General features: G+C 45.0%; 1 protein-coding gene across 2 annotated transcripts in view; it reads left to right on the top strand.

The window, feature by feature from the left end:
- Positions 1 to 26,724, top strand: part of LOC139578184 (ATP-binding cassette sub-family C member 8-like) — a 152,752-nt gene that overhangs the window by 26,719 nt on the left and 99,309 nt on the right. The window contains exons 3-6 of one of the 2 annotated variants that reach the window (XM_071405476.1): positions 561 to 682; positions 15,890 to 16,056; positions 21,492 to 21,740; positions 25,708 to 25,896. In XM_071405476.1, the coding sequence (XP_071261577.1) occupies positions 561 to 682; positions 15,890 to 16,056; positions 21,492 to 21,740; positions 25,708 to 25,896 (727 nt within the window). The remainder of the gene's footprint in view (positions 1 to 560; positions 683 to 15,889; positions 16,057 to 21,491; positions 21,741 to 25,707; positions 25,897 to 26,724) is intronic. The other variant, XM_071405477.1, reaches the window with a different exon arrangement.

Here is a 26,724-nt window from a genome sequence, read left to right on the forward strand (position 1 = left end):
CTGGGAGCTGGATTTGGATATGATCCTATACGTTCCATTGGAGAAAAGAAACAATTTTCTGGTTGGTTGTTCTTTGGATTGTCTCCTACCATATCAATTGTGTTATAGTCTCATACATTATTTTAACATTTCTACAAACTGCAAAGTGTTTTCTATCCAATGGTACCAATTATATGCATATCCTTTCTACTGGGCCTGAGTAACAGGCAGTTTACTTTGGGCACGTCAGTCAGACAGGAAGTGGAGAAAAATAGACCCTAGCCTGAACTCAGCATTTGTTTGGTGTGTACAGTCCCCATACAGTCCCCTACAGTCTACTACACAGGAGTATTATTGTCTGTGGAATTGAATTGAATGGAAGAGCTCTCCTGCTGCTCTCCAGTCTTTCACTCCAAAATACCATTCACTATCACACAATGCCTGATTGTAGCTATTATATGGCATTGTTGTATGACATATTAAAGCTACAATCAAGTTGTATATAGAATGATTTTAAACGCACCGATTGGGATGTGTGTGTGTGTGTTTGTGTGTGTGTGTGTTCGTGTGTGTTCTCCCAGGTTCACCCAGTCCCTCCACCTGCACCTGTACATGCCTGCAGGCCTGGCCTTCATGGCTGGGATCACCTCCATCATCTACTACCACAACATAGAGACCTCCAACTTCCCCAAGCTACTGCTAGGTAAGGCTCCTTAAAACTTACCTCCAACTTCCCCAAGGTACTGCTAGGTAAGGCTCCTTAAAACTTACCTCCAACTTCCCCAAGCTACTGCTAGGTAAGGCTCCTTAAAAAACTTACCTCCAACTTCCCCAAGCTACTGCTAGGTAAGGCTCCTTAAAACTTACCTCCAACTTCCCCAAGCTACTGCTAGGTAAGGCTCCTTAAAACTTACCTCCAACTTCCCCAAGCTACTGCTAGGTAAGGCTCCTTAAAACTTACCTCCAACTTCCCCAAGCTACTGCTAGGTAAGGCTCCTTAAAACTTACCTCCAACTTCCCCAAGCTACTGCTAGGTAAGGCGCCTTAAAACTTACCTCCAACTTCCCCAAGCTACTGCTAGGTAAGGCTCCTTAAAACTTACCTCCAACTTCCCCAAGCTACTGCTAGGTAAGGCTCCTTAAAACTTACCTCCAACTTCCCCAAGCTACTGCTAGTTAAGGCTCCTTAAAACTTACCTCCAACTTCCCCAAGCTACTGCTAGGTAAGGCTCCTTAAAACTTACCTCCAACTTCCGTAAGCTACTGCTAGGCAGGGCTCCTTAATTGTTCTCGAAGCACTTTTCAGTGCACTGTAACAAATTGCTGTAAATTTACAGCAAAACTTTCACAGTTAGCTACGGTACTGTAAAGAGCAATGCATTATGGGAGCTCAATGGTGTTCCACTATGCTGCTATACAACTGTATTACCTGTTTTGCTTTATATTTACAGCGGCATACTGTCAACTATGGTTCATTGTGGGAAAACGTTGTAGGTGGCGAAAGAATCTCTGGATGATGAACATATTTTGAGGCGTGCCTTGTAAGTGGCTATAGTTGTTGCACCCGTTAGTAAGAATGCTGAACATGTGATAGTGCCCTAACAATTTAAACCACTGATTTAAAATAGAGGTTGAATATAAAGTTGTGTTGGTTTGTAGTGATGGGTATTCTGGCTCTTTTCAGTGAGCCGGCTTGTTTGGCTCAGCTCACCAAAAAGCTCTTAAAAAAATATATGTTTTGTATTTTTTCAGGTCAAACCGTTTGCGATAGTTTGACTATGATGGGTGTTAAAACAATTCTAATTAAATTATTAAATGAAATACTCTACCTTAACCACAATGTATTTAAAAATGCTTTGGTTTGTTATGAAAAAGAATGCTATGAAACATTTGTATTTAAAGTATAACTTTTGAATGTATATAAACAAAGTGCATATAAATGTAACAATTCAAAACTAATACAATCTGAACAACATAATAATAGAATATTGCACCAATAATGTACAAAACTGCAGCATCCCACTTAAAACATTAAACTGGTCCCTCTTTTCTCTCTCTTCTTTATTGCCATTTTATAACCAGCAGCACACAGCAATGCTGACCATATTTAGCTTTTATGAGAGATTCGCATTCAGAAATGCAAGCTGCCTCACTTTCGAGGGGCTGATTCGGTTTCTTCTCTCAGTAATTATTTGTCCCGTTATCGAGAAGACCCTCTCAGAGGGAACGGATGTGGCCACTATGCAGAGTCTCCCTGTCATGACTTTAGTAAGCCGTGGGTAGACAGAGGCCTTGTTCTTCCACCAGCTCAGAGGATCTGCAGATCTTTGGAGGGGCTCCTCCAAATAGGACCGGACCTCCATTATGGCATCTGCTGAGAGATGCACTACTGCTGGTGCTTCTGCTCCATCTGATCCCTCTTCTTCCTGTTGCCCTGATGCCTGAGCCAGCTGACTACTGGGGCTGTCCCTCCCTGCTGCTGAGGTTATTTTTTGAAGAGCCTCATCAATCGCTCTGGCATCACTGAAGGCTAGCTTCTTAAACCTGGGGTCAAGTGCAGCGGTTTCTGATAGCACGTGATTATATTCCATTCTGTGGAACTTTCTGTCCATTGATGAACATAGGGTGTCCATAAACTCTGTCACATGTCCTGTGGGTACATTTGCTTCTCTCTGACGGCTGGCTGTGATTCGCTGCAGACCCTTACACAGGAGTATCATTTTTGAGGCTGTCACATAGCTGAAAAGAGAGAACAGTAACTTATTAGGTCAGGTTCATGTTTGGTCTACTGACACTACATTCTCATCTACTGCTCATATACATATATAATACTGGAATAAATAATGATGTAGTAATAACTGCATACTGTACCTCTCTCCACTGATCTCCACAGTGACCTGCTCAAAGGGTTCCAGGACTCTGCACACCTCCTCCACCACCTCCCATTCCTCTTGGGTCAAAGCATCAACAGGTGCATTGACAATGGCCAGGGTAGAGATGATGGCATCCTTTGACTCAAGAAACCGCTTCAACGTATAAAATGTTGAATTCCACCTTGTAGTGCAGTCTTGTTTAGGCCTCAGCTCAGGCATCCCCATCTGGCATTGTGTAGACTTTAGTGTTTCAGCACCTACTGTGCTCCTGTGGAAGTATTCCACAGCTGCTTTCACTTTGTCCACAGTGGGCTCCATCACCTTCAGAGCAGCTCTTACTATCAGGTTGATTGTATGGATGATGGGTCCATTTTAACATTTTCATGGCTTTGGTTATGTTAGCTGCATTGACGCTAACACAACAGACCACTTTTCCATATACTTGCCATTCTCTGGCCACTCTCAACAGTTCCTCTGCCATGTTCTCTGAGGTGTATCTGTCGCTGGACTCAAAGCAGTCCAGAAGACAGCTAGACATCGAAAAAATCTTCAATGAAGTGACATGTAACCGACATGCAAGAAGTGGTTACCCTTGATGTCCAGCAGTCGGTGGTAAGGCAAACTGCAGTAGCTTTTTGGACTCTTTCCCACACTGAAGCATTTTGCTCTCATACATTTGTGGAATAAGTGATTTTGAAAGGGTTTTCCTGCTTGGAATTGTGTACATTGGATTAAGAGAATTGCTATAATTTCCAAAACCTCTGTCCTCCATGATCACAAGGGTGCGTGTTCAGCCCCCTCCTGTACTCCCTGTTCACCCATGACTGCGTGGCCATGCATTTCTTCAACTCAATCATCAAGTTTGCAGATGACACAACAGTTGTAGGCCTGACTACCAAAAATGACGAGACAGCCTACAGGGAGGAGGTGAGGGACCTGAAGGAGCGGTGCCAGAAAAATAACCTATCCCTCAACGTCAACAAAACGACAGAGCTGATCGTGGACTTCAGGAAACAGCAGAGAAAGCACACAACTATCCACATTCACAGGACCGCAGTGGAGAAGGTGAAAAGCTTCAAGTTCCTCGGCATACACATTACCGACAATCTGAAATGGTCCATCCACACAGTGTGGCTGGAGAAATTTGTCTTGGCTCCTAAGACCCTAACAAACTTTTACAGATGCACAATTGAGAGCATTATGTCGGGTTGTATCACCGCCTGGTACGGCAGCTGCACTGCCTGCAACTGCAGGGCTCTCCAGAGGGTGGTGCAATCTAACCAACGCATCACCAGGGGCACACTGCCTGCCCTCCAGGACACCTAGAGCACCCGATGTTACAGGAAGGCCAAAAAGATCATCAAGGACATCAGCCACCTGAGCCACGGCATGTACACCCCAGTACCATCCAGAAGGCGAGGTCAGTACAGGTGCGTCAAAGCTGGCACCGAGAGACTGAACAACAGCTTCGATCTCAAGGTCATCAGACTGTTAAATAGCCATCATTAGTCGGCTACCACCCGATTACTCAACCCTGCACCTTAGAGGCTGCTGAGCTACAGTATATACATAGGCATGGAATCACTGGTCACTTCAATAATGGAACACTAGTCACTTTAATAATGTTTTCATACTACTTACTCATTTCATACTGCATTCTATTCTACTGTATTTTAGTCAATGCCACTCCGACATTGCTTGTCTTAATATATATTTCTTAACTCCATTCTTTTACATTAGATTTGAGTGTATTGTTGTGAATTGTTAGATATTACTGCACTGTTCGAGCTAGGAACACAAGCATTTCGCTACACCCGCAATAACATCTGCTGAATATGTGTAAGTGACCAATAACATTTGATTTGATTGATTTTGATAATGAGCTTCAAAGTATTTGAATTTTAATTAGATTTGGAGTTGTTTGGGGGCGGAGCAGTAGCGATGTGTAAAATCACTGGGGAAGCCAAGCCAAGGGAAAAAAGCCATATTACAACCTATGTGTTGTGATAATTATGTTGATTAACCGATAAATTGTTTGTTCATATGCCTTGACACCATGATACAGTTGAAGTCGGAAGTTTACATACACCTTAGCCAAGTACATTTCAACTCAGTTTTTCACAATTCCTGACATTTAATTCCTAGAAGAAAATCCCTGTCTTAGGTCAATTAGGATCACCACTTTATTTTAAGAATGTGAAATGTCAGAGTAATAGTAGAGAGAATTATTTATTTCAGCTTTTATTTCATTGATCACATTCCCAGTGGGTCAGAAGTTTACATACACTCAAAAAGTATTTGGTAGCATTGCCTTTAAATTTAACTTCTCTGGGATATGTGGGACGCTAACATCCCACTTGGCCAAAAGCCAGTAAAAATGCAGAGCGCCAAATTCAAATAAATTACTATAAAAATCAAACTTTCATGAAATCACACATGAAAGACAACAAATTAAAGCTACACTTGTTGTGAATCCAGCCAACATGTCTGATTTCAAAAAGGATTTATGGCGAAAGCACACCAAACGATTATGTTAGGTCAGTACATAGCCACAGAAAAACACAGCCATTTTTCCAGCCAAAGAGAGGAGTAACAAAAAGCAGAAATAGAGATAAAATGAATCACTAACCTTTGATGATCTTCATCAGATGACACTCATAGGACTTCATGTTACACAATACATGTATGTTTTGTTCGGTAAAGTTCATATTTATATCCAAATATCTGAGTTTAGGCGGGACGCTACTGTCTCACTTGGCCAAAAGCCAGAGAAAATGCAGAGCGCCATATTCAAATAAATTACTATAAAAATCAAACTTTCATTAAATCACACATGAAGTCAGAGATATGATTTGTGTAAACACTGTATACTTGTATATATTCCAAACCGATGTTAGGTTGAAATGGGATAGTTTTTTCCCCAATACTGTGTACTGTAGTTCGTAAATCATTTGTATTGAATAAGTAGTGATACAAATGACAGCTGAGAATATTCAAGGTCCTGCACAGTCAACATCATGTTTTAATGAAATTTGATGATATTCAGTGAAACCAGATCAAAGTAGGATGGCCAAAGTAGGAAAAATAACTCATAAAAGTACTGGTCCCCTCACCTGTGTCAAAAACTTGGATTCAGATGGCGGGATTATAAGGGCTTTTGTGACATTACAAAACCACTCTAATTTTAATAATACACCAATGGTAACTTCTTATTGTAACGTCGGTCCTCCTCCTCTTCTACCGAAAAGGAGGAGTATTGATCGAACCAAGGCGCAGCGTAGTGAAAAGACATATTTTATTAACGAAACACGAACTTGATTAAACTAACAAAAACAACAAACGGTGTAGACAGACCTAGACGACGTACTTACATAAAACAGGAAGAACGCACGAATAGGACAATATGACTACACAAACCGAACAAACCGTAACAGTCCCGTATGGTGCAAAACATTTACACAAACACGGAAGACAATCACCCACAACGAACACTGTGACAACGCCTACCTAAATATGACTCTTAATTAGAGGAACGCCAAACACCTGCCTCTAATTAAGAGCCATACCAGGCAACCCAAAAACCAACACAGAAACAGAAAACATAGAATGCCCACCCAACCTCACGTCCTGACCAACTAACACACATAAACTAACAGAAATAGGTCAGGAACGTGACATAACCCCCCCCATAAGGTGCGAACACCGGGCGCACCAGCACAAAGTCTAGGGGAGGGTCTGGGTGGGCATCTGACCACGGTGGTGGCTCAGGCTCCGGGCGAGGTCCCCACCCCACCATAGTCAATCCTAGCCTCCATCTCCCCCTAAAAATGTCCACCCTCATTCTACCCCCACAAAATCCTCTTGGTAACATCACTGACAGGGACAACACCGGGACAGAGAGATAGATAAAGACAGAGGGATAGCACAAGACAGAGGGATAGATCAGAATATAGAGGTAGCTCAGGATAGAGAGGGAGATCAGGATAGAGGGGCAACTCCGGACTGAAGGGCAGCTCCGGACAGAGAGACAGCTCTGGACTGAGGGGCAGTTCTGGGTATATAGCCGTTTCTGGCTTAAGGGCAGCTTATGGCTGACTGACGGCTCTGGACGCTCATGGCAGGCTGACGGCTCTCGACGCTCATGGCTGGCTGACGGCTCTCGACGCTCATGGCTGGCTGAAGCCTCTGGACGCTCATGTCTCACTGACGGCTCTCGACGCTCATGGCTGGCTGACGGCTCTCGACGCTCATGGCTGGCTGACGGCTCTCGACGCTCATGGCTGGCTGACGGCTCTCGACGCTCATGGCTGGCTGACGGCTCTCGACGCTCATGGCAGGCTGACGGCTCTCGACGCTCATGGCAGGCTGACGGCTCTCGACGCTCATGGCAGGCTGACGGCTCTCGACGCTCATGGCAGGCTGACGGCTCTCGACGCTCATGGCAGGCTGACGGCTCTCGACGCTCATGGCAGGCTGACGGCTCTCGACGCTCATGGCAGGCTGACGGCTCTCGACGCTCATGGCAGGCTGACGGCTCTGGCAGATCCTGTCTGGCTGGCGGCTCTGGCAGATCCTGTCTGGTTGGCGGCTCTGGCAGATCCTGTCTGGTTGGCGGCTCTGGCAGATCCTGTCTGGTTGGCGGCTCTGGCAGATCCTGTCTGGTTGGCGGCTCTGGCAGATCCTGTCTGGTTGGCGGCTCTGGCAGATCCTGTCTGGTTGGCGGCTCTGGCAGATCCTGTCTGACGGACGGCTCTAGCGGCTCCTGTCTGGCGGGCGGCTCTAGCGGCTCCTGTCTGGCGGACGGCTCTGTAGGCTCATGGCAGACGGGCGGCTTTGCAGGCTCATGGCAGACGGGCGGCTTTGCAGGCTCATTGCAGACGGATGGCTCAGACGGCGCTGGGGAGACGGATGGCTCAGATGGCGCTGGTGAGACGGATGGCTCAGATGGCGCTGGTGAGACGGATGGCTCAGATGGCGCTGGGGAGACGGATGGCTCTGGCCGGATAATGCGCACTGTAGACCTGGTGCGTGGTGCCGGAACTGGAGGCACCGGGCTAAGGACACGCACCTTCATACTAGTGCGGGGAGCAGGGACAGGGCACACTGTACTCTCAAAGCCCACTCTATACCTGGTGCGTGGTACCGGCACTGGTGACACCGGGCTGAGGACAAGCACATCAGGATTAGTAGGGGGAGAAGAAACAGTGTGTACAGGGCTCTGGAGACGCACAGGAGGCTTAGTGCGTGGTGCCGGAACTGGAGGCACCGAACTGGATACACGCACTACAGGGAGAGTGCGTAGAGGAGGAACAGGGCTCAGGAGACGCACTGGTAGCCTAGTGCGTAGTGTAGGCACTGTAGGTACTAGGCTGGGGCGGGGAGGTGGCACCGGAAATACCGGACCATGCAGGCGTACTGGCTCTCTTGAGCATTGAGCCTGCCCAACCTTACCTGGTTGAATGCTCCCGGTTGCCCGACCAGTGCGGGGAGGTGGAATAACCCGCACCGGGCTATGTAGGCGAACCGGGGAAACCATGCGTAAGGCAGGTGCCATGTATGCCGGCCCGAGGAGACGCACTGGAGACCAGACGCGTTGAGCCGGCCTCATGACACCTGGCTCAATACCCAATCTAGCCCTACCAGTGCGGGGAGGTGGAATAACCCGCACTGGGCTATGCACTCGTACAGGAGACACCGTGCGCTCTACTGCGTAACACGGCGCCTGCCCGTACTCCCGCTCTCCACGGTAAGCCTGGGAAGTGGGCGCAGGTCTCCTACCTGCCCTTGGCCCACTACCTCTTAGCCCCCCCCCAAGAAATTTTTGGGTGTTACTCACGGGCTTTTTGGGCTTCCGTGCAAGACGCGTTCCCTCATAACTCCGGTTCCTCTCTCTCTTTTCCTCCACTCTCCGAGCTGCCTCCAGCTGTTCCCATGGACGGTGATTCACTTTAGCCCATGGTCCTTCTCCGTTAAATATTTGCTCCCAACTCCACAAGTCCTGTATACTTCCCCGTTACTCCAAATTACGCTGCTTGGTTCTGGATTCTTGGTGGGTGATTCTGTAACGTCGGTCCTCCTCCTCTTCTACCGAAAAAGAGGAGTATTGATCGAACCAAGGCGCAGCGTAGTGAAAAGACATATTTTATTAACGAAACACGAACTTGATTAAACTAACAAAAACAACAAACGGTGTAGACAGACCTAGACGACGTACTTACATAAAACAGGAAGAACGCACGAATAGGACAATATGACTACACAAACCGAACAAACCGTAACAGTCCCGTATGGTGCAAAACATTTACACAAACACGGAAGACAATCACCCACAACGAACACTGTGACAACGCCTACCTAAATATGACTCTTAATTAGAGGAACGCCAAACACCTGCCTCTAATTAAGAGCCATACCAGGCAACCCAAAAACCAACACAGAAACAGAAAACATAGAATGCCCACCCAACCTCACGTCCTGACCAACTAACACACAAACTAACAGAAATAGGTCAGGAACGTGACACTTATTCTCTTACCAAATTTAGTACCGCCTTGTAAGCAACATCACAAAAGGCGTGTTCGCAGAGCGGCGTGGGTAACATAGCTAGCTAGGTAGCTAGTCTACTGGTGCCAAAATTTGACTGCAGCGTATCAACAAATATAATTATATGTTTCCCCTATTCATCTAAGGCAGGGGTCTCCAACAGGTCTACCCACCTATGAGTAGCTCGTGAAACAATTCTGAAAGTACATGCAATTTTCACGTGTTCAACCGAAAAACTGTCATAATAAAATCTCACATCTAATCAATGCAACTTTGACATTATCCCACCCCCGGCCACTATTGGCTTAAAAAGCCAAAACTAACTGCCAATTCATTTCTAGCAATATTGCCTCTGTCTGTCTGTGTGGTGCGTGTATTTGTCCATCACTCAGTGTGTAGCCAGTTGATGTGATAACCCTCTTGTGGGTTGACAGATATACTTTTACCAAAACCTTCTCCATTAAATGTTAACTGCAAAGTAGGCTTACCTGGCAGAAGTATATCTATTATTTGTTACTTGCAAACTTTGCCATGAAATGAGCAGCAGCAGTACAGAACTGTCCCTAGACCAGTACATTGGATGGCACATTCCTCACTCGTTTGATTCGCAATTAAAGGGCCAGATGTGCAATTAAAGGGGAATTATACAAAAATATCAAACGTGTTCGTTTTTCTTCCAGACCTAAACAAATTCAAATGTGATTTAATCATTGACATGGACTCAGAACATTGTTGTTTTCGCTATGAACAATTGTAATTTTGAGAGTGAAAAACATAACAAAAATCTATAACCAGGAAAAATAAAACAGAGAACCATAATTTTGGAAAATATAAAACAGAACATGTGGGGGGTAAAATCGCAGATTTTATAGAGCCCCCTTAGAGTTGTTAATGAACCATTATTTTACCAGGCATATTGACAGAAAACAGAGTGCACTACTTTCTCTTGTACACCAAGGACCTGGGGAAGAGTTTGCAGGGGGGGGGAGAGAGAAGAAGAATGTGCCTATTTGAAAACTAGGGGAAAAAATGAGTAGCTCACAACATGTTTCATTTTTTAAAAGTAGCTCTCATGCTAGAAGAGGTTGGAGACCCCTGAACTAAGGCAAATATATTTATAGGTTTCCTCTTTCATCTGTGACTGATATTAGCTAGTTACTGGCTAGTTGGTCTTCAGCCAGCATGGAACAAACGGGGGGAGGGTTATTAAAAACTCTGACGCAGTTGTCATGAAGAGATATGCCAAACGGAAAATGTATACAAATTCTTGACATCGTTGATAGTCATGGTTTATGAATCATTTCTGACAGTCCGGCTCTGTCTTTGGATTGGATGTTGTTTGAGGTGCTTTGTGTTTCATTTGCTTGAGATGATCTTACTGCAACGCTGCTTCCACGTTGCTTGACATAGGGGGAGAGAAAATGGGTTAGTGTTTAAAATGCAGGCCATGTTTCTGTTATGAACATCTGCAGAATTTACATTTACATTTACATTTAAGTCATTTAGCAGACGCTCTTATCCAGAGCGACTTACAAATTGGTGCATTCACCTTATGACATCCAGTGGAACAGCCACTTTACAATAGTGCATCTAAATCTTTTAAGGGGGGGGGGGGGTCAGAAGGATTACTTTATCCTATCCTAGGTATTCCTTAAAGAGGTGGGGTTTCAGGTGTCTCCGGAAGGTGGTGATTGACTCCGCTGTCCTGGCGTCGTGAGGGAGTTTGTTCCACCATTGGGGGGCCAGAGCAGCGAACAGTTTTGACTGGGCTGAGCGGGAACTGTACTTCCTCAGTGGTAGGGAGGCGAGCAGGCCAGAGGTGGATGAACGCAGTGCCCTTGTTTGGGTGTAGGGCCTGATCAGAGCCTGAAGGTACTGAGGTGCCGTTCCCCTCACAGCTCCGTAGGCAAGCACCATGGTCTTGTAGCGGATGCGAGCTTCAACTGGAAGCCAGTGGAGAGAGCGGAGGAGCGGGGTGACGTGAGAGAACTTGGGAAGGTTGAACACCAGACGTGCTGCGGCGTTCTGGATGAGTTGTAGGGGTTTAATGGCACAGGCAGGGAGCCCAGCCAACAGCGAGTTGCAGTAATCCAGACGGGAGATGACAAGTGCCTGGATTAGGACCTGCGCCGCTTCCTGTGTGAGGCAGGGTCGTACTCTGCGGATGTTGTAGAGCATGAACCTACAGGAACGGGCCACCGCCTTGATGTTAGTTGAGAACGACAGGGTGTTGTCCAGGATCACGCCAAGGTTCTTAGCGCTCTGGGAGGAGGACACAATGGAGTTGTCAACCGTGATGGCGAGATCATGGAACGGGCAGTCCTTCCCCGGGAGGAAGAGCAGCTCCGTCTTGCCGAGGTTCAGCTTGAGGTGGTGATCCGTCATCCACACTGATATGTCTGCCAGACATGCAGAGATGCGATTCGCCACCTGGTCATCAGAAGGGGGAAAGGAGAAGATTAATTGTGTGTCGTCTGCATAGCAATGATAGGAGAGACCATGTGAGGTTATGACAGAGCCAAGTGACTTGGTGTATAGCGAGAATAGGAGAGGGCCTAGAACAGAGCCCTGGGGGACACCAGTGGTGAGAGCACGTGGTGAGGAGACAGATTCTCGCCACGCCACCTGGTAGGAGCGACCTGTCAGGTAGGACGCAATCCAAGCGTGGGCCGCGCCGGAGATGCCCAACTCGGAGAGGGTGGAGAGGAGGATCTGATGGTTCACAGTATCGAAGGCAGCCGATAGGTCTAGAAGGATGAGAGCAGAGGAGAGAGAGTTAGCTTTAGCAGTGCGGAGCGCCTCCGTGATACAGAGAAGAGCAGTCTCAGTTGAATGACTAGTCTTGAAACCTGACTGATTTGGATCAAGAAGGTCATTCTGAGAGAGATAGCAGGAGAGCTGGCCAAGGACGGCACGTTCAAGAGTTTTGGAGAGAAAAGAAAGAAGGGATACTGGTCTGTAGTTGTTGACATCGGAGGGATCGAGTGTAGGTTTTTTCAGAAGGGGTGCAACTCTCGCTCTCTTGAAGACGGAAGGGACGTAGCCAGCGGTCAGGGATGAGTTGATGAGCGAGGTGAGGTAAGGGAGAAGGTCTCCGGAAATGGTCTGGAGAAGAGAGGAGGGGATAGGGTCAAGCGGGCAGGTTGTTGGGCGGCCGGCCGTCACAAGACGCGAGATTTCATCTGGAGAGAGAGGGGAGAAAGAGGTCAGAGCACAGGGTAGGGCAGTGTGAGCAGAACCAGCGGTGTCGTTTGACTTAGCAAACGAGGATCGGATGTCGTCGACCTTCTTTTCAAAATGGTTGACGAAGTCATCTGCAGAGAGGGAGGAGGGGGGGGGGGGAGGAGGATTCAGGAGGGAGGAGAAGGTGGCAAAGAGCTTCCTAGGGTTAGAGGCAGATGCTTGGAATTTAGAGTGGTAGAAAGTGGCTTTAGCAGCAGAGACAGAAGAGGAAAATGTAGAGAGGAGGGAGTGAAAGGATGCCAGGTCCGCAGGGAGGCGAGTTTTCCTCCATTTCCGCTCGGCTGCCCGGAGCCCTGTTCTGTGAGCTCGCAATGAGTCGTCGAGCCACGGAGCGGGAGGGGAGGACCGAGCCGGCCTGGAGGATAGGGGACATAGAGAGTCAAAGGATGCAGAAAGGGAGGAGAGGAGGGTTGAGGAGGCAGAATCAGGAGATAGGTTGGAGAAGGTTTGAGCAGAGGGAAGAGATGATAGGATGGAAGAGGAGAGAGTAGCGGGGGAGAGAGAGCGAAGGTTGGGACGGCGCGATACCATCCGAGTAGGGGCAGTGTGGGAAGTGTTGGATGAGAGCGAGAGGGAAAAGGATACAAGGTAGTGGTCGGAGACTTGGAGGGGAGTTGCAATGAGGTTAGTGGAAGAACAGCATCTAGTAAAGATGAGGTCAAGCGTATTGCCTGCCTTGTGAGTAGGGGGGGAAGGTGAGAGGGTGAGGTCAAAAGAGGAGAGGAGTGGAAAGAAGGAGGCAGAGAGGAATGAGTCAAAGGTAGACGTGGGGAGGTTAAAGTCGCCCAGAACTGTGAGAGGTGAGCCGTCCTCAGGAAAGGAGCTTATCAAGGCATCAAGCTCATTGATGAACTCTCCGAGGGAACCTGGAGGGCGATAAATGATAAGGATGTTAAGCTTGAAAGGGCTGGTAACTGTGACAGCATGGAATTCAAAGGAGGCGATAGACAGATGGGTAAGGGGAGAAAGAGAGAATGACCACTTGGGAGAGATGAGGATCCCGGTGCCACCACCCCGCTGACCAGAAGCTCTCGGGGTGTGCGAGAACACGTGGGCGGACGAAGAGAGAGCAGTAGGAGTAGCAGTGTTATCTGTGGTGATCCATGTTTCCGTCAGTGCCAAGAAGTCGAGGGACTGGAGGGAAGCATAGGCTGAGATGAACTCTGCCTTGTTGGCCGCAGATCGGCAGTTCCAGAGGCTACCGGAGACCTGGAACTCCACGTGGGTCGTGCGCGCTGGGACCACCAGGTTAGGGTGGCCGCGGCCACGCGGTGTGAAGCGTTTGTATGGTCTGTGCAGAGAGGAGAGAACAGGGATAGACAGACACATAGTTGACAGGCTACAGGAGAGGCTACGCTAATGCAAAGGAGATTGGAATGACAAGTGGACTACACCTCTCGAATGTTCAGAAAGTTAAGCTTACGTAGCAAAAATCTTATTGACTAAAATGATTAAAATGATACAGTACTGCTGAAGTAGGCTAGCTGGCAGTGGCTGCGTTGTTGACTTTGTTTGAAAGTGTAGCTGGCCAGGTAACTGGCTAGATAATTAGTCTAAACTACACAATTGTCTTAGAACAACGACAGCAAAGACAACTATGTAGCTAGCTAACACTACACTAATCAAATCGTTCCGTTGTAATTTAATAGTTTCTACAGTGCTGCTATTCGGTAGGAGTTGGCTAGCTAGCAGTGTTAGCAGTGTTGACTAGCAGTGTTGACTAGGTAGGAGAACGGCAGCGCAGCGGACGAAAATAGCTGGCTAGCTAACCGAAATTACTCTAGACTCCACAGTTATCTTAGATACAAAGACAGTAAAGACAACTATGTAGCTAGCTAACACTACACTAATCAAGTCGTTCCGTTGAGTGTAATAGTTTCTACAGTGCTGCTATTCGGTGGCTAGCTGGCTAGCTAGCAGCAGTGTTGCAGTGTTGATTACGTTACGTTGCGTTAAAAGAACGTTAAAAGAACGACAATAGCTGGCTAGCTAACCTAGAAAATCGCTCTAGACTACACAATTATCTTTGATACAAAGACGGCTATGTAGCTAGCTATGTAGCTAGCTACGATCAAACAAATCAAACCGTTGTACTGTAATGAAATGAAATGAAATGTGATACTACCTGTGGAGCGAAGCGGAATGCGACCGGGTTGTTGAATGCGGAAGTTCTGTTCGGTAGACGTTGGCTAGCTGTTGGCTAGCTAGCAGTGTTTCCTACGTTAAGGACGACAAATAGCTGGCTAGCTAACCTCGGTAAATTAAGATAATCACTCTAAAACTACACACTCTAAACTACACAATTATCTTGGATACGAAGACAGCAAAGACAACTATGTAGCTAGCTAACACTACACTAATCAAGTCGTTCCGTTGAGTGTAATAGTTTCTACAGTGCTGCTATTCGGTAGACGGTGGACGTTTGCTAGCTGGCTAGCTGCTGGGCAGATAGCAGTGTTGACTACGTTAGGACGACGAATTACGATAATTACGCAATTATCTTTGATACAAAGACGGCTATGTAGCTAGCTAAGAAGAAATTGCTGAGATCAGACAAATCAAACCGTTGTACTATAATGAAATGTAATGAAATGTAAATGTAATGAAAAGTTATACTACCTGCGGAGCGAAGTGCGAATGCGACGATTACCTGCGACGATCATGGGGGAGCTAAGGAAAATTACACCAAATACCAGAATGCTCAGCACACTCTCTCCTACCAGACTCAGTTACCATGGTTTCTCTCCCATCAAAAATGTATGAAGATATTAAAATGACATCTGTCAGGTAATCTAGGATGTGTCTTGGGGATTTAAAATGGATAGCATATGTGAGTGATTTGTCTTTCGACAGGTAGGCACGGTCATCCTGACTGTTTATTATAGCTGCTTCTTCCCTGTTGACACTGAGTTGTAACATCAGAAATGCTGTGACACAAAATGTGAACTAGACTGACAAAAGCAGAGGAAAGAAAGGGAACATGGATTATAAAATGTATGCATGATATTCATTTCACACTCACTGTGCCTCACAGAAGATAGTCCACTTCTGATGCAGTGTGCAGTTCACCAGAAACACAATTCCTTTGACTTACTCTGGATATCTGCATCATCTGTTAGGAATGTATAGGACATTCCTAACCATTTCCAATTATCAGGAGTTGACTTGAAATTACTGCCGTGGTCAGACTGAGTGGGGATTTCCTTATGATTCCAGACATGTTCTAATGTTCCTCTCTGATCTTCTCTAAAGCTCTACTGTTCTACTGGGTCTTGGCCTTTCTGATGAAAACCATCAAGTTCGCCAAGTACACGGAGCACGGCATCAGCCTGAGACAACTCCGCTACTGCATCACAGGACTCCTGGCCCTGCTCTACGGACTACTACTGGCTGTGGAGATCAATGTCATACTGGGCAGGGTGAGCATCAGTGTGTGTGGGAGGGGGATGGTATATGTGTGTGCCCATGCATTTGTGTGTGCCTTTTTGTGTGTCATCCTAGAGTGAGGTGTGTGTGTGTGTGTGTGTGTGTGTGTGTGTGTGTGTGTGTGTGTGTGTGTGTGTGTGTGTGTGTGTGTGTGTGTGTGTGTGTGTGTGTGTGTGTGTGTGTGTGTGTGTGTGTGTGTGTGTGTGTGTGTGTGTGTGTGTGTGTGTGTGTGTGTGAATTGATTTTACTCAGTGACAGGCGGCCATCTCTTTCCTGTGCTTTAATTAGCTCTCCCTGCTTTCAATCTACTGTAGAATTTTGGATGAACCTGCACATTGGATGATCAGTATTGCTGCCTACAGGTCTGCTCATTAGGCTGATAGATCAGGCAGAATATGCTGGGTTGTTGTGACAAACACTTACCTCTAATAGAGGTTCATTGGGGCAGAGCTCATTAGAATAATACTTTGCTTTTCAAATTGTCAATTTTTACATTACATTTATATTTAGTTAATTTAGCAGATGCTCGTATCAAACCATAGTGCATCTGACTTCTGATACCAATGCAGGGTGAAAAGGGGCCAGAAAACTGTGAACTGCTTTACATTTTTTTATTAAAAAGTATTTTGTGTTACAGCTCTCGAAAGTATCTTGTTACAAAATACATTGGAGTGTACAGTACTTCAACCCGGAGTAATAACAATGAGAAAATACTCAGCAGTAATTCATATATAAAGAAATGTCCCTTTTTCAGGACCCTGTATTTCAAAGATAATTAGTTAAAATCCAAATAACTTCACAGATCTTTACTGTAAAGGGTTTAAACACTGTTTCTCATGCTTGTTCAATGAACCATAAACAATTAATGAACATGCATCTGTGGAACGGTCATTAAGACACTAACAGCTTACAGACGGTAGGCAATTAAGGTCACAGTTATGAAAACTTAAGACACTAAAGAGGCCTTTCTACTGACTCTGAAAAACACCAAAAGAAAGATGCCAAGGGTCACTTCTCACCTGCGTGAACATGCCTTAGGCATGCTGCAAGGAGGCATGAGGACTGCAGATGTGGCCAGGACAATAAATTGCAATGTCTGTACTGTGAGACGCCTAAAACAGCGCTACAGGGAGACAGGACGGACAGCTGATTGTCCTTGCAGTGGCAGACCACGTGTAACAACACCTCTACAGGATCGGTTCATCGAACATCACACCTGCGGGACAGGTACAGGATGGCAACAACAACTGCCCGAGTTACACCAGGAATGCACAATCCCTCCATCAGTGCTCAGACTGTCCGTAATAGGCTGAGAGAGGCTGGACTGAGGGCTTGTAGACCTGTTGTAAGGCAGGTCCTCACCAGACATCACCGGCAACAACGTCGCCTATGGGCACAAACCCACCGTTGCTGGACCAGACAGGACTCACGGTTTTGTCTCACCGGATTCGTGTTTATCATCAAAGAATGAGCGTTACACCGATGCCTGTACTCTGGAGCGGGATCGATTTGGAGGTGAAGGGTCCGTCATGGTCTGGGGCGGTGTGTCGCAGCATCATCGGACTGAGCTTGTTGTCATTGCAGGCAATCTCAACGCTGTGCGTTACAGGGAATACATTCTCCTCCCTCATGTGGTACCCTTCCTGCAGGCTCATCCTGACATGACCCTCCAGCACGACAATGCCACCAGCCATACTGCTCGATCTGTGCGTGATTGCCTGCAAGACAGGAATGTCAGTGTTCTGCCATGACCAGCGAAGAGCCCGGCTCTCAATCCCATTGAGCATGTCTGGGACCTGTTGGATCGGAGGGTGAGGGCTAGGTCCATTCCCCCCAGAAATGTCCGGGAACTTGCAGGTGCCTTTGTGGAAGAGTGGGGTAACATCTCACAGCAAGAACTGGCAAATTTGGTGCAGTCCATGAGGAGGATATGCACTGCAGTACTTAATGCAGCTGGTGGCCACACCAGATACTGACTGTTACTTTTGATTTTGACCCCCCCTTTGTTCAGGGATACATTATTCCATTTCTGTTAGTCACATGTCTGTGGAGCTTGTTCAGTTTATGTCTCAGTTGTTCAATCTTGTAATGTTCATACAAATATTTACACATGTTAAGTTTGCTGAAAATACATGCAGTTGACAGTGAGAGGATGTTTCTTTTTTTGCTGAGTTTATTTCAAATACATGTAGCATGAATACTGCCCATCTCTTTCTGTATCTGTAGTTTTTCAACCGAATGAGTACAAAAATAGTTGCGGGCTAGTAATTAATTAAAAATAAATCTTACGTTTTTGGTTTTACATCCTGGGCCAATTCTCTGTTTGTGTTTATAAATAGCAGTGTGTGTGGAAGTTATGTGCCGTAATTCTTCAGTAACCTAGTTTCCCCCAAGCTGAGACTCTCACTGCTGAATTGAGCTGAACTGACTGTTACTTAGGAACAAAAGTGTTGCATAGAGTAAAACACTAATGCAATATTCACTGCATGAGAAACTAGGCAATGCTCCCGTTTCAGCACTCAGGGTACCAGAGGTGTACCTCCCTGTTAGGCCTAGTGCAGGCCTTACTTCTTTCTCTCCTCTCCTTTCATCTATTCTCTTCCTTTTCTCTTCTCTTGTCTTCTCTTGTCTTATTTTCTCTTCTCTTCAACATACAGTACCAGTCAAAAGTTTGGACACACCTACTCATTCAAGGGTTTTTCTTTCTTTTTTACTATTTTCTACATTGTAGAATAATAGTGAACACATCAAAACTATGAAATAACACATATGGAATCATGTAGTAATCAAAAAAGTGTTAACAAATCAAAATATATTTGATATTCTTCAAAGTAGCTACCCTTTGCCTTGATGACAGCTTTGCACACAATTGGCATTCTCTCAACCAGCCTCACCTGGAATGCTTTTGCAACAGTCTTGAAGGAGTTCCCACATATGCTGAGCAGTTGTTGGCTGATTTTCCTTCACTCTGCGGACCAACTCATCCCAATCCATCTCAATTGGGTTGAGGTCGGGTGATTGTGGAGGCCAGGGATAATCCCACAGTGCAAACCACATGGGATGGCGTATCACTGCAGAATGCTGTGGTAGCCATGCTGGTTAAGTGTGCCTTGAATTCTAAAATCACAGACAGTGTCACCAGCAAAGCACCCCCACACCATCGCACCTCCTCTTCCATGCTTCGCGGTGGGAACCACACATGAGGAGATCATTCGTTCACCAACTCTGCGTCTCACGGCAGTTGGAATCAAATTTGGACTCTTCAGACCAAAGGGCAGATTTCCACCTGTCTAATGTCCATTGTTTGTGTTTCTTGGCCCAAGCAAGTCACTTATTATTATTGGTGTCCTTTAGTAGTGGTTTCTTTTCGACCATGAAGGCCTGATTCACGCAGTCTCCTCTGAACAGTTGATGTTGAGATTTGTCTGTTACTTGAACTCTTGGAAGCATTTCTTTGGGCTGCAATCTGAGGTGCAGTTAACTCTAATGAATTTATCCTCTGCAGCAGAGGTAACTCTGTCTTTCTTTCCTGTGGTGGTCCTCATGAGAGCCAGTTTCATCATAGCACTTGATGGTTTTTGCGACTGCACTTGAAGAAACTTTCCAGATTGACTGACATTCATGTCAGTAATGATGGACTGGCGTTTCTCTTTACAATGTAGAAAATAGTAAAAAATTAAGAAAAACCCTTGAATGATTAGGTGTGTCCAAACTTTTGACTGGTACTGTAGCTCTAAAACTGAAAAGCTTAAGTAAACACAATTCTGGGTTTTTATTTCAGTGTCTAATACAGGGAGGCTTTAACAAGGTGTTGATACTTTTGCCAACCCGTTATCAGGAAACCCATAATTTATTACACAACAGAGCCAACTTCACGGTCAAATACTCTTCATCACCCATAATGATCAGACACTATCTGTGATATCCAGTGGAGAACAGGCCAACAATATAATTAACCTCACTAGTGTAGGGGGCAGCATTTGGAATTTTGGATGAAAAGCATGCCCAAAGTAAACTGCCTGCTACTCAGGTCCAGAAGCTAGGATATGCATATAATTGGTAGATTTGGATAGAAAATACTCTAAAGTTTCCATAACTGTTAAAATAGTGTCTGTGAGTGTAACAGAACTGATATGGCAGGCGAAAACCTGAGGAAAATCCATCCAAGAAGTGCTATTATTTTGAAATGCCTGTTTTTCCATTGAAAGCCTATCCACCATACAAAGACTTATGACCTAGTTCACAATCCCTATGGCTTCCACTACATGTGACCAGTCTTTTGGCATTGTTTCAGGCTTTTACTTTGAAAAATGAGGGAGATACACCACTTTCAATGAGAGAACAGTGGACATTTCCAGACATGAGTCCTGCGCATGACCGGGGGTGTGCCTTTCTTGTTTTTCCTTTTCTATTGATGAAGCTATTGTCCAGTTGAAATATGATTGATTATTTATGACAAAAACAACCTGAGGATTGATGAAAAACATCGTTTGACATGTTTCTACGGACTTTTATGGTATTTTTTTTAAATTTCGTCTGTCTGTTGTGACCGCGTTTTTTCCAATGGATTACTGAACAAAACACCAACAAAACTGAGGTTTTTGGACATAAAGAGAAACATTATCAAACAAAATGAACATTTATTGTGTAACATGGAGTCTTCGGAGTGCAACCATATGAAGATCATCAAAGGTAAGTGATAAATGTTATCGCTATTTCTGACTTTTGTTACTACTCTTCTTCGCTGCTAACTGTTTGTAATGATTTGTCTGCTGGGCACTGTTCTCAGATAATCGGATGGTATGCTTTCGCCGTAAAGCCTTTTTGAAATTTGACACAGCGGTTGGATTAACAAGAAGTTTATCTTTAAGCTGGTGTATAACATTTGTATCTTTTATGTATGTTTATTATGATAATTTCTGTTTTGTTGAGTTTCACGCTCTGCAATTTCACCGGATGTTGTTTGAGACAGTGGATTACTGAACAAAACGCGCTAACAAAACTGAGGTTTTTGGATATAAAGAGGGACTTGATCGAACAAAACTAACATTTATTGGGTAACTGGGAGTTTTGTGAGTGTAACCATATGAAGATCATCAAAGGTAAATGATTAATTTTATCGCTATTTCTGACTTTTGTTACTCGTCTACTTGGCTGGTTACTGTTTGTAATGATTTGTCTGCTGGGCGCTGTTCTCAGATAATCGCATGGTTTGCTTTCGCCGTAAAGTCTTTTTGAAATCTGACACTGTGATTGGATTAACAAGAAGTTCATCTTTAAACCGATGTATAACACTTGTATGTTTCATGAATTTTTACAATGAGTATTTCTGTTTTTGAATTAGTAGCGTAGTTCATTGCATTGTTCACATTTGTATGAGCAAAATATTTTTCTCCCTCTGTTTCTCTCCCTATGTCCCTTCACACAGCGCTACCTGTGTTTCACTGAGGCTACAGAGGTGAAGCCTCCAGAGGACCTGCAGGACCTGGGGGTGAGGTTCCTGCAGCCCTTCGTCAACCTGCTGTCCAAGGCCACCTATTGGTGGATGAACACATTCATCACAGCAGCCCACCGCCGCCCCATCGACCTCAAGGTCATCGGCAAGCTGCCCATCGCCATGCGAGCCCTCACCAACTACCTGAAGCTCCGCAAGGCTTTCGAGAGCCAGAGGGTAAAGGTAGTAATACTACTTTACTTCTCTCACACAGAGAGAGAGAGAGAGAGAGTAGGGTAGGTTAAGAGATAGAGAGAGAGAAAGGGTAGGGTAAGATATATATAGAGAGAGAAAGGGTAGGGTAAGAGATAGAGAGAGAGAGAAAGGGTAGGGTAAGATATATAGAGAGAGAGAGAAAGGGTAGGGTAAGAGATAGATAGAGAGATAGGGATAGAGAGAGAGTAGGGTAAGATATAGATAGAGAGGGTAGGGTAAGAGAGAGAGAGAAAGGGTAGGGTAAGAGATAGATAGAGAGATAGGAAGAGGGTAGGGTAAGATATAGATATAGAGAGAAGGATGGAGAGAGGGTAGAGTAAGAGATAGAGAGGGATAGAGAGAGGGTAGGGTAAGAGATAGAGAGAGAGGGTAGGGTAAGAGATAGCGAGGGATAGAGAGAGGGTAGGGTAAGAGATAGATAGAGAGAGTAGAGAGAGAGAGAAAGGGTAGGGTAAGAGATAGAGAGAAAGCTAGAGAAACATGGAGAGAGAAAGAAAGAGAGTGAGCGAGATTAACATAATCATAGACCACATGTTCATCCCTTCAACTCACAGCTGGCCCGAAAACAACAAATTTGAAGCCACGCCCCCAAGAAGCCACACCTCCAATATAGTTTTCCAGTGTGCCTTGCATTGTCCAGTGAATTGTAGCGTTACCACCCATGACTGTATTTGGTAGTGATAGAGAGCTCGTTGTTGAATTCATTCATGTTCTGTCCTGTGGTCTTCAGTTAGTTAGTATTGGAGGTGAATCTTATTGTTACAATTGAACTCTTTAGGACAATTCTTCAAATATATCAGAAGACCTTAATTTGATGGCAAAGTTTTACCCTAACACAGTGGTGTTATAAATCTCTTGATTTTCAGGCCACATCAGGCCTGCAAGGTATATTATACTAGTGATGTGTAATTCCTATCCAATTTGTAAGTCGCTCTGGATAAGAGCGTCTGCTAAATGACTTAAATGTAAATGTAAATGTTAGGACATCCAAGAGTTGGAATTTTATTCATCCGCAACCTGCATTCAGAATGACTGCCTGGATTAGGAACATAGCGAGGAGACTACCTAAACCATTTAAACTAACAGGTGCAATTAATCAAACTAACTGATTGAATTAGTTTAGTGAAATGTATGTTATGTATCTGTGTGTTGCATAAGATTAATCAATCAATCAATGTACATGCAAAAACACAGATATTAAAAATAATCCGAAAAATGTCTAGCTGCAGTAGAGCATGCTGGGAATTCTGATAATGATGGGGCTGTGGTTTTGATTGGAATATTTTACTCTCCACATAGTAAAACTGACACAATCACTCTCACACTCAACATTGGTTATTAACACCAACACTGGGGTTATTTTACACCACTGAGTGTTCATTTCACTCTTAGAGAGTTCATTTTTCTCCTGAATCAACACTAGAAATGTTCCACTGAAAATCAACACTAGGTAACACTGGTCAATTTGCTGTGAGGAAATGAATCTGCAGAGTTTTGCTGTTTGGCAAAGAAGCTTTATAACCAGGGGATCTGCTTGGAGAGGGGGAGATAAATAGATATGGAGAGAGAAAGAGAGTGAGAGAGAGAACCCTCACCAATTATTGTAAATGTTGATTTATAACATCATGCAAATGTACAGCATGAATAAGGTCCCTAAAAATATAAATATGACATAAGAGGACATTTATCTGCAGAGTTTTGCTGTTTGGGAGAGAAGCTTTATAAGGTGAGCTTGAATGTTCCACACAGCGACGAATAAATACATGATCAACCCTTTTATATAAGAGCAGATTGGACAGTATGTTTGGGTTGATTTGGATGTTCCTCCTGAAGCATGACATCCTGTTTCCATTGCTTTGTGTCATTGCAGCTTGTCAAGTTGGATTGTGTGAAAATGGGAATAAGAATAATGAATTAAAAAGCATCCATTTGAGTTGTTCTCCAATGGCCTGTCCTGGTTTGACATCTCACTTTAATTGCAGCAATTAAACTGAGATGGATCTTCCAGGTAATCATTGTTCTCTTTTGTTATGAAACCGAACTGTCAAATCCCCACGCACACACTTCCCACTTGTTTCCCGTGAAAAGTCAAGTGCTTTCCCCCTGCGTGGGGTCCGAGAGTTCCATCATTCACAGGAGAATGAGAATGACCTTTGCCCCTTTTTTAGTTTAGTATTCCTGTTCTCCTCTCCTTCATCCCTCCGCTTCATCCTTCCATCTCTCTTATCCTTCTCTCCTGCCAGAAGGAAAACCCTGACCCTTCTGTGACCCTTAACCTCTGTGCCCTGCTGCGTGCTGCTGTGTCTCGCAGCTTCTGACCGTTTCATTGTCTGCATTTAACAGGCTATTCACAGACTCTGGCTTGGGCCTAGGGCAGTGACCAGAGCATGGGGTGGGTTGAAACAGGTGCAGGGTTAAACCAAGCACATGGGTAGTTACACTGCATCACTAGCATATGCAGTCAGAATGATTTTCAGTAGAGTATTTTGTCATTACTGTGGAACTAGAAAGCCATATATATGCATACATATTAAATCCATGTTAGGAGGTCCAGTGTGTAGAGTGACAAATCCTATGTGAGCCTGAACGCAAGGTGTATGTAATGGCTTGGTACGTGACGTGTATGTAACAGCTGCTTGCTTAGCAAATAATTCATGAAGCTCGAACCCAAGACTTCTGGCTTGCTAGCACGCGTCACCGCCAACCCCCCCCCCCCGACGCGTCTTACCAGTCGGCGCCAAGGGAAAAGCTAGCTATGCGCTGGCGCAGGTAGGGACACTTCAGGCTGAGGAGCGAGTTTCACACATCCCCATCGGCTACATGTACATGTGTATGTATCCATGAAACTGGAAAGTTTCAGAAGTGAATGTGATGTAACAGAAGCAGAAGAACCGAATTTGGTTTATTTATGTATCTGCACCTGTGCTCTCTGCATCAAAGAGCCTGACCAGAGAGTGCCTGCAAGCTGCCTCCAAGCCAAGCACCCCGTAGAGAGGAGTGGGAAAACTAGGAGGACACACACACACACACACACACACACACACACACACACACACACACACACACACACACACACACACACACACACACACACACACACACACACACACACACACACACACGAACACACACAAAGGCTTCTTTAAGATTGCTTACCTCTCTGCAGCCAAAGTAGCCAGATGTTGTCCCTGATCTTCACTAACTCTAAATGTGTAAACATCACACAACGCATTGTCAGCGGGGTTGACTACAATCAATATTTCATCATTCAAAATGTTTGGCCTTCATGCAGCGCACATGGAGGGTTTCAACCTTTTGAGATCGGCAAAATATTTGACTGCACACAAACACTTGAATGCCTGAATGCTGGTGTATTGTCAGATCTGAGCGAACTTCTTCTGTTAAGTCCCATTGTGTGATGTGCCGATGTCACAGTAGCCTGAGTCATTAAGACTGAAGTCAGGAGATGGCAAACTGGGAAGACATCATTACTGAGGAACCACTGATAGAAAAAGCATGAGAACTACGCACTTCTCTTTCTCCCCTCATTAAACACTAAATACCATTAAACACTAAATACCATTAAACACTGAATCCTATTAAACATTGCATCCTATTAAACACTGAATTTCATTCAACACTGAATTCCATTCAACACTGAATTCCATTCAACACTGAATGCCATTCAACACTGAATTCCAGGTTCCATGGAGGTTCCTTTTCTGTAGGTGTGATTCTCACTGGCTCCTGATCACATTGGGTATGCAGGTTTTTGTTCCAGCTAATTATATTTTCATGTTCCTTTAACAGCCTTTTGATGAATGGCCTTGTTTTGCTTGTGTAAAAAATAATTGGAACTTGGGTAGGACTGTACATGGACATTTGACTTCTCACTGTTTTTCCTGATACAACCATGATGTCCTTCCTCTTGCAGAGGCCTCTGGGCTCTATGCCGCAGGGATCTAAGTGGATCTGGAGGGCCCTACGCCAGGCGTTTGGACGGCCCCTCATCATCAGCATCACCTTCCGCTTCCTGGCTGACCTGCTGGGCTTCGCTGGGCCCCTCTGTATCTCTGGCATCGTCCATCACATCAGCAAGGACAACCGCACCATACAGCCCCCGGTGAGAAGACATTATACCTACACCAGTAGACGGCTGCTGAGGGGAGGACGGCTCGTAGTAATGGCTGGAATGGAGTCACTAGATTGGTATCAACCACATGTTTGATACCATTCTGTTGACTCCATTCCAGGCATTATTATGAGCCGTCCTTGAATACAACCTTGCATACGTTTTAAAGGTCTATCATTTTTACACAAACCAAGTTAACATAAGCCCTAGATGCCTTCAACTTATAGGCATGCCTAATGTAGACATATCTTTTTACAACGTGATGTTTTGCTCCAAATGGATAACTTTAAATAACATAACTTGTTTATTTTATGTGATTATTTATTAGCCTAGTGGTTAGATGTATTTAGGCATTTCATGTGAATAAGGCCTCATGTGAAATCATTGTCTAAAGCGCAAGAGATACTGTTGCATGTAGGTCTAGATTATTTGTGGGTTGATCATATAGAAATATCATAACATTATGTTAACAACTCCAAAGCAATGTCCTGTCTATGGTGGAGGAAGCACTGACTCACTGCCTCTTTCTATTATCAAGACACCTGCTGGTAACAACTCCTAACTGGTTAGGACTGCTCATGAGGTGTCCTAAATATCTGCCGACTAGGTGTGACTCTTATGACTAATGAGGCTTCATGTATAGCTTTTATTTTTATCCATAAGAGTAGGAGTAAAATGTCTCTATTCTCATAACTTACGACCAATACTCTACTCTGAGATGCTTTGTGGATACGAGCCTAGGTCTCCATTCTGATATGACATTTACTATCCTCCTCCAAGCACAACTGTCCTCAAAGGTGAAATCCTTGAGGCTAATGA

The sequence above is a fragment of the Salvelinus alpinus genome, chromosome 6 (assembly GCF_045679555.1).
Source record: "Salvelinus alpinus chromosome 6, SLU_Salpinus.1, whole genome shotgun sequence".
In the NCBI taxonomy this organism is placed as follows: Eukaryota; Metazoa; Chordata; class Actinopteri; order Salmoniformes; family Salmonidae; genus Salvelinus; species Salvelinus alpinus.